We start from the raw sequence: 16654 nt of genomic DNA, 5'->3' as shown, positions 1-16654 counted from the left end.
TTTGGTGTGGGGGAGGCGTAGATCATTGTCTCTTCATCATACTCAGCAGGAAAAGGAACATCACTCAGAGGACTATGTCAGCATCGGATATGCTTTGAAACAAACTTTTTTGTCATGAAGGAAAAAATACAGATAGCCTTAAATATTAATAACCACAATAATTATATTATGACCCCAAATCCAAAAAAGAGGACAGTGAGACCTCAAATACAGGCTGTGGCTGTCCTGTTACACGCTCGTTTCATTCCTGAAGCACTGGGCATGCATTCTGAGGACAGCACTTGGATACCTGTCACGTGACGAGGTGACTCGCACTTCAGCCACAGGGGATTATAACTTGCAAGTTCATATTGTAAGAGATTCGGTTATTTTCACAACTGCTTCCTTATGATGCCGGCGAGTGTGCAAATTATTGAGGCCAGATTCGAGAGAGCAGAGAAGTCCGTGTAATTTATTAAGGGTGCGCAGCGTGCCGGCTGCAGCACGGGACACGTGTTCTTGGCCATAACACAAAGAAAATGGGGCTGGGCCTGGAAACACCCTGTTTGGGCCCATCTGATGGTGCAGACATCATCCCTCGGGGTGTTCCTCTGTCCAGTCTGTCCGTTGTGAAGGGGCAGGGTTGTGGGATGTCACTAAGGGCTTGGGGAAGGGGTCACGGATTCTGCATTCTTCTGAGGACTTGACAGGGGAAAGGGAAGTGGCTTTTTCTCGGGGGCAGATCTGCGGAGAGCAGAAAGAGCAGAAATGGGGTGCAGAGGGCAGACCCGTCAGGCCAGGCTTCCTTGCTTTCCCACTCCATGCTCTTGTGCAATCCTTCAGTCTTTACCGGAAGCCCAGTCACCTCATGTGTTATGTAGACACCGAATTCCTGTTCTGCTTCCATGACGCATGGCTATGGGCCCCAAGGAGATGTGTGTGAAAGCACTTTAAAGCCAGAGAGTTCTACAGAAGTGGAGGAATAGCTTTCATTGTTGTTTCTGTAACTATCCAAGGCTGTCTCAGAGGCGGCACCCATCAGTTCTTCCTGCTGTCCATAGGAGAGACCTGTAAAGGATGCTTTTTCTTAGATTTCCAGCCTGCTGTGGACCCATGCTTTTGTAAATACAATAAAAATGAATTCTCATAAAAATAAAACAAAAGCAATGACAAAAATAATATGATCCCACCCAACTAAAAAATATTTTCAGCCGGGCGCAGTGGCTCACGCCTGTAATCCCAGCACTTTGGGAGGCTGAGGCGGGCGGATTACGAGGTCAGGAGATCGAGACCATCCCAGTAACGCGGTGAAACCCTGTCTCTACTAAAAATACAAAAAATTAGCTGGGCGTGGTGGCGGGCGCCTGTAGTCCCAGCTACTCGGGAGGCTGAGGCAGGAGAATGCTGTGAACCCAGGAGGCGGAGGTTGCAGTGAGCTGAGATTGCACCACTGCACTCCAGCCTGAGCGACAGAGCGAGACTCCATCTCAAAAAAAAAAAAATTACTCTTTTTTTTTTTTAAATTTTTTTGAGACAGAGTTTTGCTCTGTCACCCAGGCTGCAGTGCAGTGGCATGGTCTCGGCTCACTGCAACCCCCACCTCCCAGGTTCTAGTGATTCTCCTGCCTCAGCCTCCTGAGTAGCTGGGATTACAGGCACACGTGACCACACCCAGTTGATTTTTGTATTTTTAGTAGAGATGGGGTTTCGCCGTGTTGGCCAGGCTGGTCTCGAACTCCTGACCTTAGGTGGTCTGCCTACCTCCGTCTCCCAAAGTGCTGGGATTACAGGTGTGAGCCACCATGCCCGGCCTTAAAAAATGTTTTCTTTCCTTTTTTTCATGATCCCTAAATGTAAACTCTTACTTCCCACTTTTTATGACATATAACAGACATAACATGACTCTGCCAAATTTCCCTAAGATTTTCTAAACACTTTCTCTTAGTTTCTGTGCTTGCGTCCTCACAGGCCGGCCCTGGCCCAGGGAATGCACTTTGAGCAGCCCTGTTCTCAGCCGAAGATTGTCTCTTCTCCTCTAAGGTGTCTCTCAGGGTCCACCGTATGCCCAGAAGCACCTGTTTGAAAATATTGGCGGGGGCAGAGAAAGAACCCCTCTCTTTCTGATTTGTCCCAGGCCTGGCACCTGCTTAGAGCAGAGGTTTTCTGGTTGACCCCACAAGCTGCAGGCTATATCTGCTTCTGCCATCGTGCAAAGGTCTCCTGGCATGGGAATGAGGAGGATGGGGGTCCCTTTGCTAAGTGGTCCGCACCGTGATAAATGAAGGGCAGAGAAACCGCCTGGAAACGGCATGGTATTGGAACCTCACACTTCCAGGTTTGAATCCTGCCTCCTAACATCTACTTAAGTGAGTGGCAAGTCACTTAACATCTTGGTGTCTTAATTTTCTTATCTGTAAAATTGGCTTGCAGGCTGTTGTGAAGACTGGAGATGAGAGCAGAGAGCACACGGGAGGTGCTTAGTGAGTGGTGGTTTAATGACCAAACTATTACAGTAAGTTCGTGGTGGGAAGCGGTGAATCCTGCCATGAACAGAGATGCTGCAGGGAATTAGCACACACAGGAGCAACTTTTTAGATCCCAGTGTTCAGTTTCTGAGACCCGCCGGATCGATAAAATGAGGGGGTTGTGCTGGAAGATCTCCCAGGTATTTTTCTCTAGTTCAGAAATTCTTGGAGCCATGCTTGCCTGAAGCATCCATCTCTTTAAGTTAGACTATTACCTGCTACCACCACTAGGTGACAGCAAAGCACAACTCACTGCCCTGCTCACCCTTCCTGAGTCCGGCCGCAGGGGTAACTCTGGGAGCATCGTAGAGGGCGGAGAAGAAGAAACTCTGAGGTCCCATTATGTCAGCCCCTTCTATCACACGGGAGGAGACTGGGGACAGAAAGGGAACAGAGCCGGGTCAAGCCTTCATAGTTGTATAGTGGAAATTCTGGTCTCCTGACTCTGAGACCAGGGCTCCTGTAATCTGAAACACTTAGGCCTCTGTCTGGGAGACGCTGACTTCCCGTTTGAAACCTAGCAGCGACATCTCCCAAAATGCTGGTATTAGGAGCCTCCTGGTGGCGAGAAGTGTGGTTATGTCTCTGATCCCAGGATGTCCAGTTTCCTCACTGGCCCCATGTGAAGACTGAAGGAGTTGGGCACCACTTCTTAAAAAGTTCAGAGCTTGGGTTCAAGGGCCCATCCAGAGGCGGCCTCACATGTGGGCGTTGCACATTTTAAAAGATCCGAAGAAGGGCCTGTTTCAGAAATATCTCCTACATGGTCCATGATATGTCACTCAGTCGGGCTTACTGAAATATAATAAGCAAAATTCATTTTGGTTAACAAACGAGAGGTTTAAAAAAAGCGGAACCTCCTAAGTCTTCATAGGAGGAGTCATCACGCTCAGCAGGAGTGCTTTAATCAGATCACTCTCCTCCTAGCAAGCTTCTGGCTGAGTTCAGCTGCTTTGGCCTGAAAGTACTGATGGGGTAGGAGAATGAACGAGGGGCAGTTGGAAGGTAAAAAAGATTTTGGAGAGTGGGTCACGATGGTGTTCGTGTATGGAGAGTTGGGGACAATGGGGCCTTTTCAGAGAAAGGTAACAAGACCAGTATTTTCCTAATGTATAATTTTCTTGGAGTGGACCAACACGTAGGACAACGTTCTCAGCCTGACCCCTTTTGGACTGAAGATGTCATGAGTTGGTGAGTGATGGGACGAGTATGTTTGCCAGGCTTTCTTCTGAAGTCTTCAGGGGACATTCATAGACTTTATCTTAGTAGCCTTCTGATGTCCCGAAGGGACAAACACTAGACGGAGGTGGTTCTCTTCATTTTAACTGTGAGGTTTAAGTGACTTGCCACAAAATTTGGCCAGGGACTGCTGCGCTGGCCTGCCCTGCCTCTCTGCACAGCTCCCCTCTGGGTCCAATCCATCCCCTAAATCACCCCTTTATTTCCACGCCTATCTACCTCCATGAATTTCCATCTCCCTGAATGTCTTTGCCACTTTGGGATTCTCTGGGTGTTTTTAGCTGGGCTATTGTTACCTGCTCTTCTCTCCCAAGTCAGGAAGTCTCATGCTGTGTCCTGGAAACCCTTTCCTCTCGTTGAAGGTTATGTTTTGTCTCCTCTCCAGCTCTCTTATGACCTAACTCCACACCACTGTGGCTTTCATAGCAGTCCTCAGTTAATATCAAGGTCCTATTATAATATTGCTGTCCAGGAATTAATAACCTCCTCTTGCTAACACGAGTCAGGGCAGAGAGCAGCCACGTGGTTTGCAGTGGGTGCTCAGAAGGAGGAGGAGGTGGCGGCTGCAGTCATGGCGTTGTTATCTCACACCTGAGCTGGGACTGGAGTGTTCTGTCTGCTGGAGGAGGGCTGGGCTTCCATAGACCCACACCTGGGTGACAGGAGGGTCTCCCTGGGCCATGAATGCATGGTGGGTTGTCCCATGGGTTGAATATCATGGCGAGAGGTAAAAACATGCAGCATGCAGACCAAGAGGCCTGGGAGCCCCCAACCCAGCCTGCCCAAGGGTGAGGGGCAACATGTGCTGCTGAGGTAAGGGGAGCCTGGCTCTGTTTCCTGGAGTCCGTCCCTGCACTTCTGTCCTAGATGGTATTTGCCACAAGGAGGCGTATTATCTGGTTTCCGTTGACTGTTAGGCATCCGTGGGATACCTCAGTCATTCTTATAGCAGCCACTAGGTGGCGGGCCTCAGGCTGAAGTCAGAGCTGACACTGGACGGGGCGATGTGGACATGAACCCTAATTGTGACAGAGGCTTTGAATGCTCTGCTAGAGACAGGTTTTTCAGCCCTGCCAGCTCCTACCAAGGTGCCACCTTCCCTACTGGGTGCTTAAGCTCATTCCCTCCCAAGAACAGTGGTTCCGGGAGGTAAGAGCTACCAAGAGTGGGGTCAACCTGCATCTTATGCCCTGCACTGTCATCCTGACCCATCAGCTGGGCTTCCAGAGATGCGGGAACACCTCCTGAGGTTGGGTGAAGATGGCATTAAGCAGTGGAGGATTCTTCCTATTTCCCTCCCCCCGACCGCCCCAACACACACATGCTCACATACGATTCTAGCCTGGGTCCTTGAAAGCCCTTTGTTCAGCCCAAGATTGCCCTGTTCCCAGGGATTTGTCCAGCTCCAGGCCTGGGAGCTCAGACTTGTCTGGGGAGTGACTGGGTCACGTGGAGCTGGAACTGTTCAGACCGGGAGCTTCTCGCCCTGCAGGGAGCTCTGGAGCCAAGGTGCCATAGTCCTTCACCTGGGGGTGACCCAGGCCTCTTTGAGAACCCCCAAGGCTAGGCCACACCAGGACAGGCACCCAGGGCTGCCCCTTGGAGTCGGGACAGAAGCGTGTCTGCATGTTGAGCTCAGAGTGGGTTTGGCTGACTCTTCTGGGGCTGGTAGTTCTTAGTTCTTTTATTTTCTCAGCCCCGACAGACCTGAGGAGTACAACATGCTCATGAAAGTAGCTTCCCGAGGGGTGAGGACGGGGAAGTAGAGCATACCCCATGCAGAGTGAACCGGGATACGGGAGACTGGGCAGGAGGGGCCTGTGGCTTGGACCAGCCCCCAGACTCTGGTTCTGATCGATTTCTACTTATGCCCAATATTTGGCCCTCACCTCCAGAGTATTAAGTACATATTAATTTTATTCAATATAGTGTTCATTTTCTTTAATTATAAACATAATACATGCTCATTGAAGAACACTTGGAAAAAAATTTTAAAACCGAAAAAGAAAATAAAATCCTCCCACTCGCCTATCCCAGCTCACCACCTGGAGGCAGATTCTGTATTTCCTTCTAGTCTTTTGTGAAATATATATACATTTGGAACCATATGTATATACAGTTTTTCTTCCTGTGTTAAAAATTAACAGCATAAGTATTTCTCACTTCATTTAAGATTCTTCCAAAGGACCATTGTAATAGCACCATAGGATACTGGCGCCTGGTGATTCCTTAATGGATTTAGTCATTTTCCTATTAAGTGTTTCCAATTTTTTTTGCAATGATAAATAATTCTCCATCAATCTTTGTCCATAATTCTATTTCCCTCAGAGAAATCCTTTCCTTGGGATGGCTGGGTGTAAGAATATGTGCATTTCAAGGCCTCTGGACATGATTTTTTGAAGTACCTTTGCAAAAGTGTCCAGGTTACAGTGCCCCAGCAGGGCACAAGAGGGCAGAGGGCAGTCAGTGTCTTTAGTTGACAGGGAGGAGCCATGTAGAGCAAACCCATGTTTGCCAAGCCCTGGCCTGGGCATAGGATCCCTGTCCTGGCTTGGCCTGCAGTGGAAGCTGTCCCCCCTGGCTCAGCCCTGGTCCTGGTGCCAGTCCCAGTGCTGGGCTTACCCATAGGCTCAAGTCTCAGACAACACTTCCTGGAGCGGGCTGGAGGAGGGCTTTATATCAGTCACTGTGGCCCTGAGGACTTTTGGATTCTTTTCTCTTAGGTCCGGCATGAGAACAGATGTGTGGCCCTGGAAAGGTGTCCCTGCTTCCATCAGGGCAAGGAGTATGCCCCTGGAGAAACAGTGAAGATTGGCTGCAACACTTGGTGAGGCTCAGTGAGGGGCTGCGCCGGGGACCCAGGCCCTGCGGGTGGAGTGAGGGCGCATGCGGCCACAGGACCTTCCGCACTTGCCTCCAGCCCCCTGTGGGAACCTGGTTACTCTCTGCCTTTCCTCCGTGCCTATGTTTCTCCATCTGTAAAATGGGGAGAATCTTTTTCATCACCTGTGTCCATCCTACATAGAATACGATTCAACAGGTTAGTACAGTAGCCCTTATCCGAAATGCTTGGGACCACAACTGTTTTGGATTTTGGATTATTTTGGATTTTGAAATATTTGCATATACATAATGAGGTGTCTTAGGGATGGGACCCAAATCTAAACATGACATTTATTTATGGTTCATATATACCTTATACACGTTGCCTGAGGGTAAGTTTATACAACATTTTAAACATGTATTTAATGTGTATTTAGTATTTTTAATGTTTGTGCATGAAACAAAGTTTTGTGTACATTGAACCGTCAGAAAGTAAAGGTGTCACCCTCTCAGCCACCCATGTGGTGTCATGTTGGTGCTCAAAGTTTTGGGTTTCAGAACATTTTGGACTTCAGAGTTTTGGATTAGGAATGCTCAGCTTGTATTTCTGTTCAGGGAGATGGGCTCCAGGGAAGACAGGGACCTCGCCCCACCAGTCATTGCATTTGGGCCAAGCTGCCAGTGGGCACGGGGTCTGGAGGGTCTTTCCTTGCAGGCCTTACACTGCCCATGAGCACTTCGTGAGTGTGCTTGCAATGGTGTGGTTTGAGGTGAGGGTGGCTGGTTGCCTTCTCCCTTTTCCTTGGCCATCCTGCACGTAACCGCTCACCCTGCTCATTCACCCTGCCTTTGACTTGGTGGCTGTGCACAGCCTTGGAAAGAGGCCTGCTGGACAGAGGTAGAGAGGGCTGTCTCTTGGGCTTGAGGTCTGAGCTTACCACCTCTGACGCACAAGTGGGCCTCTTGATGTCAGCTCTGGTTACGGGTGGTGGCAGGGAGGGACACATGGCAGTGGGCAGATCACTATAGATTTTAACATGTAGCTGTGTACATCTTAACGTGTAGCTATGTACATCTTAACGTGTAGCTATGCACACAGGACCGCTCCTGGCAGAAGTGCGTACTTCATCACTCTTTTCCATACTCTGGGCTTTCCCACTGTTCTGTCTTGTTTTTCCCGTTAGCCTCAGGCTTTCAACCTCAGTGTGTCTGTTTTACAGACACCCTGTGGCCAATCTCAGGTAGATGAGGCTTCCAGGGTGAGGCTGAGCGAATTCATAACAGGAGGCCTAAAGAGCATCCGGGCCTCCTCCCTGGCTGTCTGGCTCACTTTGGACAACCCCTTCCCTTCTTTGCCTCAGTTTCCCCCTTTTAGGGAGAGACACTAGGCTTCCCTGTCTCCTGCTGGGCCCCATGCTGGGCCTATGAAGTCCACACTCCACGCTACAGGTCCTCAACTTCCTTGGGCTTCCTGGAGGGTTGGGAGGCACCCAGAGTATTCTGTGTTCCTTCATTGTCTCCATGGCCCAGATGGGCCCCTCAAACCCAAGGTGCCCAACTTGTCATCCCTGCCATGACTGCTCCTAGTGTCTGTCGGGACCGGAAGTGGAACTGCACAGACCATGTGTGTGACGCCACGTGCTCCACGATCGGCATGGCCCACTACCTCACCTTCGACGGGCTCAAATACATGTTCCCCGGGGAGTGCCAGTACGTTCTGGTGCAGGTGAGAGGTGGGGAGATGGGGAGAGGGTGCTGTTTCTTTCTAGGAGGGGTGGGAGGTGTGGCCTCAGGTTGGGTTCTGCGGGTCTGTCTGCAGAAACAACTCTGGGGTCTGGTTTCTACTGGAGTATTTCCCAATCCTTCACAGAAGTGCCTGAAGCGGTAGGGGATTTGAAGCTCAAAGTGGTTGTCCATTTTCCGTCTGCTCACCTGGGGACTTATAAAACGAGACAGAAGCTTGTTTGTTGTTGAGGATTGGTGTGGGAGAAAGGCTACTGCCAGTCCACATTAGCACAGATGTGGAATTAGAAAAAGGCATCTGTTCCTTCTGGTAGACACAGCCTCAGTCAGGGTGCATAGCTCAGGGAGTGGGTTGGGCTGGGAAGTCAGTCCCGCTCAGCCTCCCTTCCAGCACCCTGGGCAGTGCACAGTCTGCAGGTGTTGTGCAGTGGCCCTGGACAGGGGCATGGTTGAAATGACCCCTGGAGTTTGCTTCCCACCGTATGGCTTTGTGGAATTCTCCGCCATTTTAATGTCTAACTTGGTACAGTTCAGAATGGGAGGAGTGGGAGGATGGGACACAGGAAAGTCATCCTGCCCAGCAGATGAGAACGAGTCCAGGAATCCTCACTGGTGAGTGTGGGCAGCAGCCCCTCTGCCTCCCACTCCCCACTGCGTGGATTCTTATAAGTTTCTCTTGCTGGTTGACGTCAACTGTGTAAGCAAGGAAGTATGAGTGCTTTTCTCACCAGAGCTGAGGCGCTGTACTCTGTGAAGCTTTGAACAAATATGGTCCCTCTGTCTCCATTCCCAGGAGGAGGAGGGGTGGGAGCTTGGTGTGGTCTGAATGGAAGACCACAAACCCATAGGAGCCCCAGCCCCAGAGGCTGAGTTGCAGGAGCTGGTGAGTCAGGCAGCGTGGGTGACTGTGGACCGACCACTCGTGTAGAGCATGCTGGGCATGGGGCGGAGGCAGCAGCAGCCTCCTCAGTCCCCACCTCACATCAGGGCTGGCCCAGAGAGGCAGGCAGTGTGCTGGGGACACAGGGCATGCAGACCAGGCAGGGAACCTATGATCCGGGGGGGTATGCGCCCCTTTAGAGCTTTCCCAGAGATTCTATATGGAAGTTTCCCAGCCTCAGCAGCAAAAGACAGGGCGACACCAGCTTTGCAGAACAACTACCCAGCCCATTTCAAATCTGAACATCCAGGAAAAAATTAATTCCGTGCAGCAAGGGCCAGACAGCCGGTCAGCGTCTGCTGCTCCCAGCCCTTCCCTGCCCAGGCCAACTTTCCCAAGTGGACCAGTTTTAAAGACTCCCCCTCCAAACGGTGCCCCTTGTGTGTGGCTTGTTTTCCTTTCCTACAGCTGGTTCTGTTGTCTTCTGATGCATTGTCCTGGGGCCCGTCTCCTTTATGCCATCCTCCTTTGGGGAGTATCATCAAGACCTAACTCCCTCTTTCAGAAATCTCAGCTGAAGATAAGGACAAATAAAGCACTTACACCCTTGTTTCCTCTCAACCTTCGCCATGCATCGACCTAACACAAAGCCATTTCACCTGACAATTCCATTAAGTTGAATGGAATCTTAGAGGTCAGACTGTGTGTGTTGTATGGACATATGTATGCATGTATGTGTGCATGTGTGTATGCATGAGCATGTGTGTGTGGGTGTGGGTGTATGCATGTGCGTGTGTGTGACTGTGTGTATGAGTACATGCGTGTATGTGTGTGTATGCGTGAGCATGTGTGTGTATGGCTACGTGTGTGTATGTATGTGTGTATGCATGTGCATGTGTGTGTGTATGAGTACATCAGTGTATGTGTGTGCATCTGTGTATGTGTGAGCATGTGTGTGAGTGTGTGTATGAGTACATGGATGTATGTATATGTGTGTTTGAGTGTATGCATGTGCCTGTGTGTATTTGGGTGTATGTGTGTGTGTGGGTGTGTGTGTCAGAAAGGTAAGTGGTTTGCTCAGTGTTACCAGTAAGTGGCAGAATCAAGATTCACACCTTGTTTTTATTTTTTCTTTTTTTTTTTTGAGACAGAGTCTCGCTCTGTCGCCCAGGCTGGAGTGCAGTGGCACGATCTCGGCTCACTGCAAGCTCCGCCTTCCGGGTTCACACAATTCTCCTGCCTCAGCCTCCCGAGTAGCTGGGACTACAGGCGCCCGCCACCATGCCTGGCTAATTTTTTTTTTTGTATTTTTAGTGGAGACGGGGTTTCACCGTGTTAACCAGGCTGGTCTCGATCTCCTGACCTAGTGATCTGCCCGCCTCGGCCTCCCAAAGTGCTGGGATTAGAGGCGTGGGCCACCACGCCCGGCCTCTTTTTTCTTTTCTCTTCTTTTTTTTTTTGAGATGGAGTCTCGCTCTGTCACCAGGCTGGAGTGCAGTGGCGTGATCTCGGCTCACTGCAACCTCCGCCTCCTGGGTTCAAGCGACACACTCTGTTTTTCTAAGTTGAACGTTTTATCTTTTTTTTCATCACACCACAATAATAGCCACCATGGGGGAGGTATTTGCCAGGAATGTGTCCCCTTTTGCTTAATTTTCTATGCAATTGACCAACAAGGACCAGAGCTCCTTATCCTCTCTACTCATCTCGACTTGGTAGCTCAGGACCCATGGAGCTGTGTCAAACCATCTTTGGTTCCATTTCTGGGCCAGCAGTGCAGAGGGATTCAACCAGAATTCAGAGCCACAAAGTGCCCTGTGGTCAAACTGTCCCAGTTACCTGGGTGGGACTCTAGGCAAGGCTCCAGTGGGACTCTAATGGGCCCTAGGCAAGGCCTTTGAGCCTGATGCATCCATTGAAGCAGGCCACATGTCACCTTCCCTCCCTCCCCCTCCTTCCCCACCCCCACCCCACCCACTGCAGGCACCTGGCTCATCTGTCGTGGGCGAGGTTGACACACCTGAGGGCATTCACCTGGGCATATCCCCCGTCCCCCAGACACACGCAGAGGCACATATGCGCAGCCATGGACATGGCGAGATCCTGTGACACGTACTCAAAGGCCTGTGATGAAGAGATGCCAATCTTCTGGTCTGGTGAGAGCCAGTGGGGATAATGGTCTTCTCCTGGCACTCCTCTTTCCCCAGGATTACTGCGGCAGTAACCCTGGGACCTTTCGGATCCTAGTGGGGAACGAGGGATGCAGCCATCCCTCAGTGAAATGCAAGAAACGGGTCACCATCCTGGTGGAGGGAGGAGAGATTGAGCTGTTCGACGGGGAGGTAAGTGCAGCCTCATCTCCACCCTCATGTCCCGCTTTGTGCTTCTGCCACTTAATAGGAACATTTTCCAAGCATTCATTTAGAGCTCATGTGAATGGAATAACGCATGGCCATTAAAAAGGATGAGGCAGAGCTATTGCAACTGACCGTGATGTATTATTTTATGAGAAGAACAAGTGGCAGAACAATAGGGATGACACAATCCCATTTTAGCGACAGTGCAGAGTGTGTGTGAAGGATGTGCACATGTGTCTGCACAAACGTGGGAAGAACCAGTGCTCACCTCTAGAGTAGGGTGGGGACTGGAGGGTAGCCGGGTTTCTTTGTGTGTGTGTGTGTGTGTGTGTATGAAGTGATGATGTTATGGGATATGTTTCATATGTTTTTCTGTTGTTTTCAGATAAATACTTTATTTTTTTGAGATGGAGCCTCGCTCTTTTGCCCAGGCTGGAGTGTAGTGGTGTGATCTCTCTGCTCACTGCAACCTCCACCTCTAGGGTTCAAGCGATTCTCCTGCATCAGCCTTCTTACTGGCTGGGATTACAGGTGTACACCACCGTGCCCGGGTAATTTCTTGTATTTTTAGTAGAGATAGGATTTCACCATGTTAGCCAGGCTGGTCTCGAACTCCAGACCCCAGGTGATCTACCTGCCTTGGCCTCCCAAAGTGCTGAGATTACAGGTGTGAGCCACCATGCCTGGCCAGGTAAACATTTTTAAAGGAGCTCAAAAGAGGAGTAAACTGATTCAGTCCCCTGTGTATTAAGAACTTAAAAAGTAGTTCTCATAAGTGTACACAAGACTCCCTTAGGAGATCTTGTTTAAAATGTGGCTCCTGGAACTCCATGCTGAGATTCTGACTCAGTAGGTCTGGGTGGGGCCCAGGAACCCGTGTTTAAAGTTGCAGGTCATCCCCAGGCCACAGTTTTGGATCCGCTGCTCTGACTATGTGGAGTGCTGTGGAGACCCAGGCTCTGGGCACAAACTTGTCCTGGTATCTTCATTTTCTCCCATGGCCTCAGCCTGCAGCTCTGCCTTCTTCCAAATACCCACCATTGACAGCAGGGGATGGGAGGTGAATTCTTCACCATTATGGAAGAAAACTGCTTAGCAAGCATAACGTATTAACTGTGAGTCAGCAGTGTCAACTCCATTTCAAAGAACAGCTCTATTAAGGGCAGAGTGGCGGTGATGATGCTGAACAGGAGGTGTGCAGACATGTGAGGGATAGATTTGCACATGTGATTAGCTCTGCACTGCATGTGATATGTTACTAACGAGAGGACCTCTGCAAAGGGATGATGGCGGTTCTCAGCCTTAGCCTCAGTCTGATGAATTGGAGAGTCCGCCACACATGCTGAAATGGGCCTCCAGGGTACACCACTGGCAGGGATTGGGCCAAGTCAGAGGCTCAGGTCAGAGCCCTTCTTGAACCTGCAGTGTGTGATTCCCAGCACTAGCACTGAGCACCTCAGTTTCCTTTTTCTTCAGCTCTGTCTCCTGATGACAGTGGTTCTGGGGATGGGGAGGTGGTGGGATACAAGAAAGGTGAGAGTCTACTGCTTATTTTTATAGAGGAATAGATTTTTAAACAATCAACTAGAGATGCTTAAAATCATTGCCATGTTGAAAACCTATCTAGGAGACCACTATATTTAATGACTAATTGTCAATAAAATACCTGCTCATTGGTTTCATAGTACTTTAATTTCATAATCATGATTTTGCTGCTACCTCTGTTACCGTCTCTTGGTCATGGATGCCTGGAGAGTGGTGGTGGTGACTTGGTCACAGACATGTCCTGGCGTGGGGCTGGCTCTGCAGGGGTGCAGTGGCAGGTGGGGTCCTGGAGGGGTGGCGGTGCCTGCACTTGTGGGCACTGAAGACAGATGGGCAGGTGTAGAGTGGAGGGAGGATCTGGCTGTCGAGCCTGCCCTTCATCCTCCCGGATTTCTTGCTTTGTCTTCCTCCAGGCGAATGTGAAGAGGCCCATGAAGGATGAGACTCACTTTGAGGTGGTGGAGTCTGGCCGGTACATCATTCTGCTGCTGGGCAAAGCCCTCTCCGTGGTCTGGGACCGCCACCTGAGCATCTCCGTGGTCCTGAAGCAGACATACCAGGTCAGTGGCTTTCTTGCTTCATCTTGTTGGGGACTTGGCCTTTGGAGTGTTTTCTGCTCCCTGATTGTAGGTCTCTAGGAACTTGCTTTATGAATCTGGGTGCTTCTGTGTTGGGTGCATATATATTTAGGATAGTTAGCTCTTCTTGTTGAATTGATCCCTTTACCATTATGTAATGTCCTTCTTTTGATCTTTGTTGGTTCAAAGTCTGTTTTATCAGAGACTAGGATTGCAACCCCTGCTTTTTTTTTTTTGCCTTCCATTTGCTTGGTAGACCTTCCTTCCTCCCTTTATTTTGAGCCTATGTGTGTCTCTGCACGTGAGATGGGTCTCCTGAATACAGCACACTGATGGGTCTTGACTCTTTATCCAATTTGCCAGTCTGTGCCTTTTAATTGGGGCATTTAGCCCATTTACATTTAAGGTTAATATTGTCATGTGTGAATTTGATCCTGTCATTATGATGTCCGCTGGTTATTTTGCCCATTAATTGATACCGTTTCTTCATAGCTTCGATGGTCTTTACAATTTGGCATGTTTTTGCAGTGGCTGGTACCAGTTGTTTCTTTCCATGTTTAGTGCTTCCTTCAGGAGCTCTTGTAAGGCAGACCTGGTGGTGACAAAATCTCTCAGCATTTGCTTGTCTGTAAAGGATTTTATTTCTCTTTCACTTATGAAGGTTAGTTTGGCTGGATATGAAATTCTAAGTTGAAAATTCTTTTCTTTAAGAATGTTGAATATTGGTCCCCCCCTCTCTTCTGGCTTGTAGGGTTTCTGCCAAGAGATCTGCTATTAGTCTGATGGGCTTCCCTTTGTGAGTAACTCGACATTTCTCTCTGGCTGCGCTTAACACTTTTTCCTTCATTTCAACCTGGTAAATCTGACAGTTATGTGTCTTGGGGTTGCTCTTCTTGAGGAGTATCTTTGTGGTGTTCTCTGTATTTCTTGAATCTGAATGACACTATCAACTTTTCTTTAGGTTTCTTAACCTAAAGCAGCAAACCAATCATGCACAATATTATTATAACACTGCAGACTATTCTAGGGTGTTGCCTTATCATTGAGTCATGGGCCAGCATGTTTTGCGAGCTATTTGTAAAATTGCTAATAACCAACTTTTGAGAACGGTTCCACTATTTAGGGTCCAACAGTTTGTTGGAACTTGCATGATTTCTTTAAGTGGCATGTATGTGACAAGTGGCTCTGGCTACTCTAGCCGCTGGTTTAGTCAGGCAGGAATGGCCTCCACAGCATCCCTGATAAATCCATTTTCAGCTTGTACAAGCCAGTGAGGCAGCACTGCCCTCACTTCTCTGTGGCAGCCCATCTCAGTCCCAGAAAGCATTAACAATTCATTCATTCATTTATGCAACAAATACTGAGTTCCTGTATGTGTCAAACATGGTCCTAGGCACTGTGGATACAGCAGGGGAAAACAGTTTTTTTGTTTAGGGGTGTGCGTGTGTGTGTGTGTGTGTATGTATGTGTCTTCCATGTATTTGTTTTTTTATTGCTGCTATAACAAATCACCAAAAACTTGATAGCTTAAAACAACACATTTATTATCATATGGTTCTAGAGGTCGGAAAGCTAAAATTTGTGGGCAGGGCTGCATTCATCTTAGAGGCTCTGAGAGAGGTCCCTTTTCTTGCCTTTTTTACATTCTGGAGGCTGCCTGCATTCTTGGCTTGTGGCCCCATCCTCCATATTCAACGCTGGCAATGTAGCATCTTCTACTTTTTTTCTCTTTTTCTGCTTCTGTCTGTCACAGCACCTTTTGAACTCTGACCCTCCTGCCTCCCTCTGATCAGACCCTGTGATGACATTCAGCCCACACAGATAATCCAGGATAAACTCTTCATCTCATGGGAGCCACTGTTTTGCCTTCCATAATCCTGGTGCAGATTATATCCTAGCGGGAATGTTACTATAGATAGTTTGGGCTGATGGGCCCTGTGAAGAGGGGATGTAAGAGCAGAATCTTTGGGGAAGGGAGGGAATGAGTCATGCCAGTATCCAGGGGAGAGAGTTTAGGCAGACGGAACAAGCACGTGCCGAGGCCCTAAGGTAGTAGGTGTCTGCAGCCGTTGTACAAGGAGGTCAGTGTGGCTGCAGAGGAGGGACTTGGGGGTAATGGTGGTTCATGAGGGCAGGGAGGGGCAGTAGCCATACCATGGGGGCTTCTAGGCCATGGGAAGATCGTTGGCCTTTTGCCCAACAGTGAGAACATTCTTCCTCTATGTTTCCTGGTGACTTACACCCCTTGTACCAAGCCGAATGCTGCTTATTGAAGCAAGATAGAATACATTTTTTCTCTTTGTCTCAACATCAGGGCTCTAAGTATGTTGTAAAAGTATAGCACCTTTTCTTCTCAGGCCAAATATTTCCAGTTTTTTCTGTAGTTTTTTTGTTTTATTATTATTTTTAGTTGACATTTAACTGTATGTATTTACTGGTGACAGTGTGATATTTCAGTACATGTATACAGTGTATAGTGATCAAATCAGGGTAGTTACTACATCTGTTCCCTCAAACATTTACCATTTCTTTGTGTTGGGAACATTCAAAGTCTGCTCTTCCAGCTACTTGAAAATATACAATAAACTGTTGATAATTATAGTCACCCTGTGGTGGTACAGAACACTAGAACTTATCCCTCCTCTTTGTGTAGTTTTCACTTGTTTCTCACTCATTCGTAACTACTTTTTCAGAACTTGTTGCATGTTGCACTCCATGATGGGTGAACATGGAGACAGGTGAGACATATCTTCCTGGTTACATTTATGATAGAGCAGAATTCTGCCCAGCCTGCTCTGAACAGGCTGCGGTTCTCCAGGCAAGGGGACTCACCTGCCCAGAGGCAGGCAGTTCTATAACGTTCCCTCCTTGGACCACTACACCTCCATTGGTGGAGCAGTGTACCTGGCTCCTCTCTCTGCTTCTACGCTTGTTGGGGACGGTGATAGTTCCCACCAGTGATCTCAGGGCCAAGGCTGCCTGATT

At 48.9% G+C, this 16654-nt stretch overlaps 1 protein-coding gene across 1 annotated transcript in view; it reads left to right on the top strand.

The window, feature by feature from the left end:
- VWF (von Willebrand factor) overlaps positions 1-16654 on the top strand; it is a 176120-nt gene that overhangs the window by 82396 nt on the left and 77070 nt on the right. Inside the window, exons 19-22 of the mRNA XM_031016658.2 lie at positions 6467-6570; positions 8154-8292; positions 11397-11531; positions 13505-13651. Coding sequence (XP_030872518.2) covers positions 6467-6570; positions 8154-8292; positions 11397-11531; positions 13505-13651 — 525 coding nt within the window. The remainder of the gene's footprint in view (positions 1-6466; positions 6571-8153; positions 8293-11396; positions 11532-13504; positions 13652-16654) is intronic.

This window comes from Gorilla gorilla, chromosome 10, assembly GCF_029281585.2.
Source record: "Gorilla gorilla gorilla isolate KB3781 chromosome 10, NHGRI_mGorGor1-v2.1_pri, whole genome shotgun sequence".
In the NCBI taxonomy this organism is placed as follows: Eukaryota; Metazoa; Chordata; class Mammalia; order Primates; family Hominidae; genus Gorilla; species Gorilla gorilla.
The sequence above is the reverse complement of the archived record's forward strand: the minus strand, read 5'-3'. Positions and strand labels throughout refer to the sequence as shown.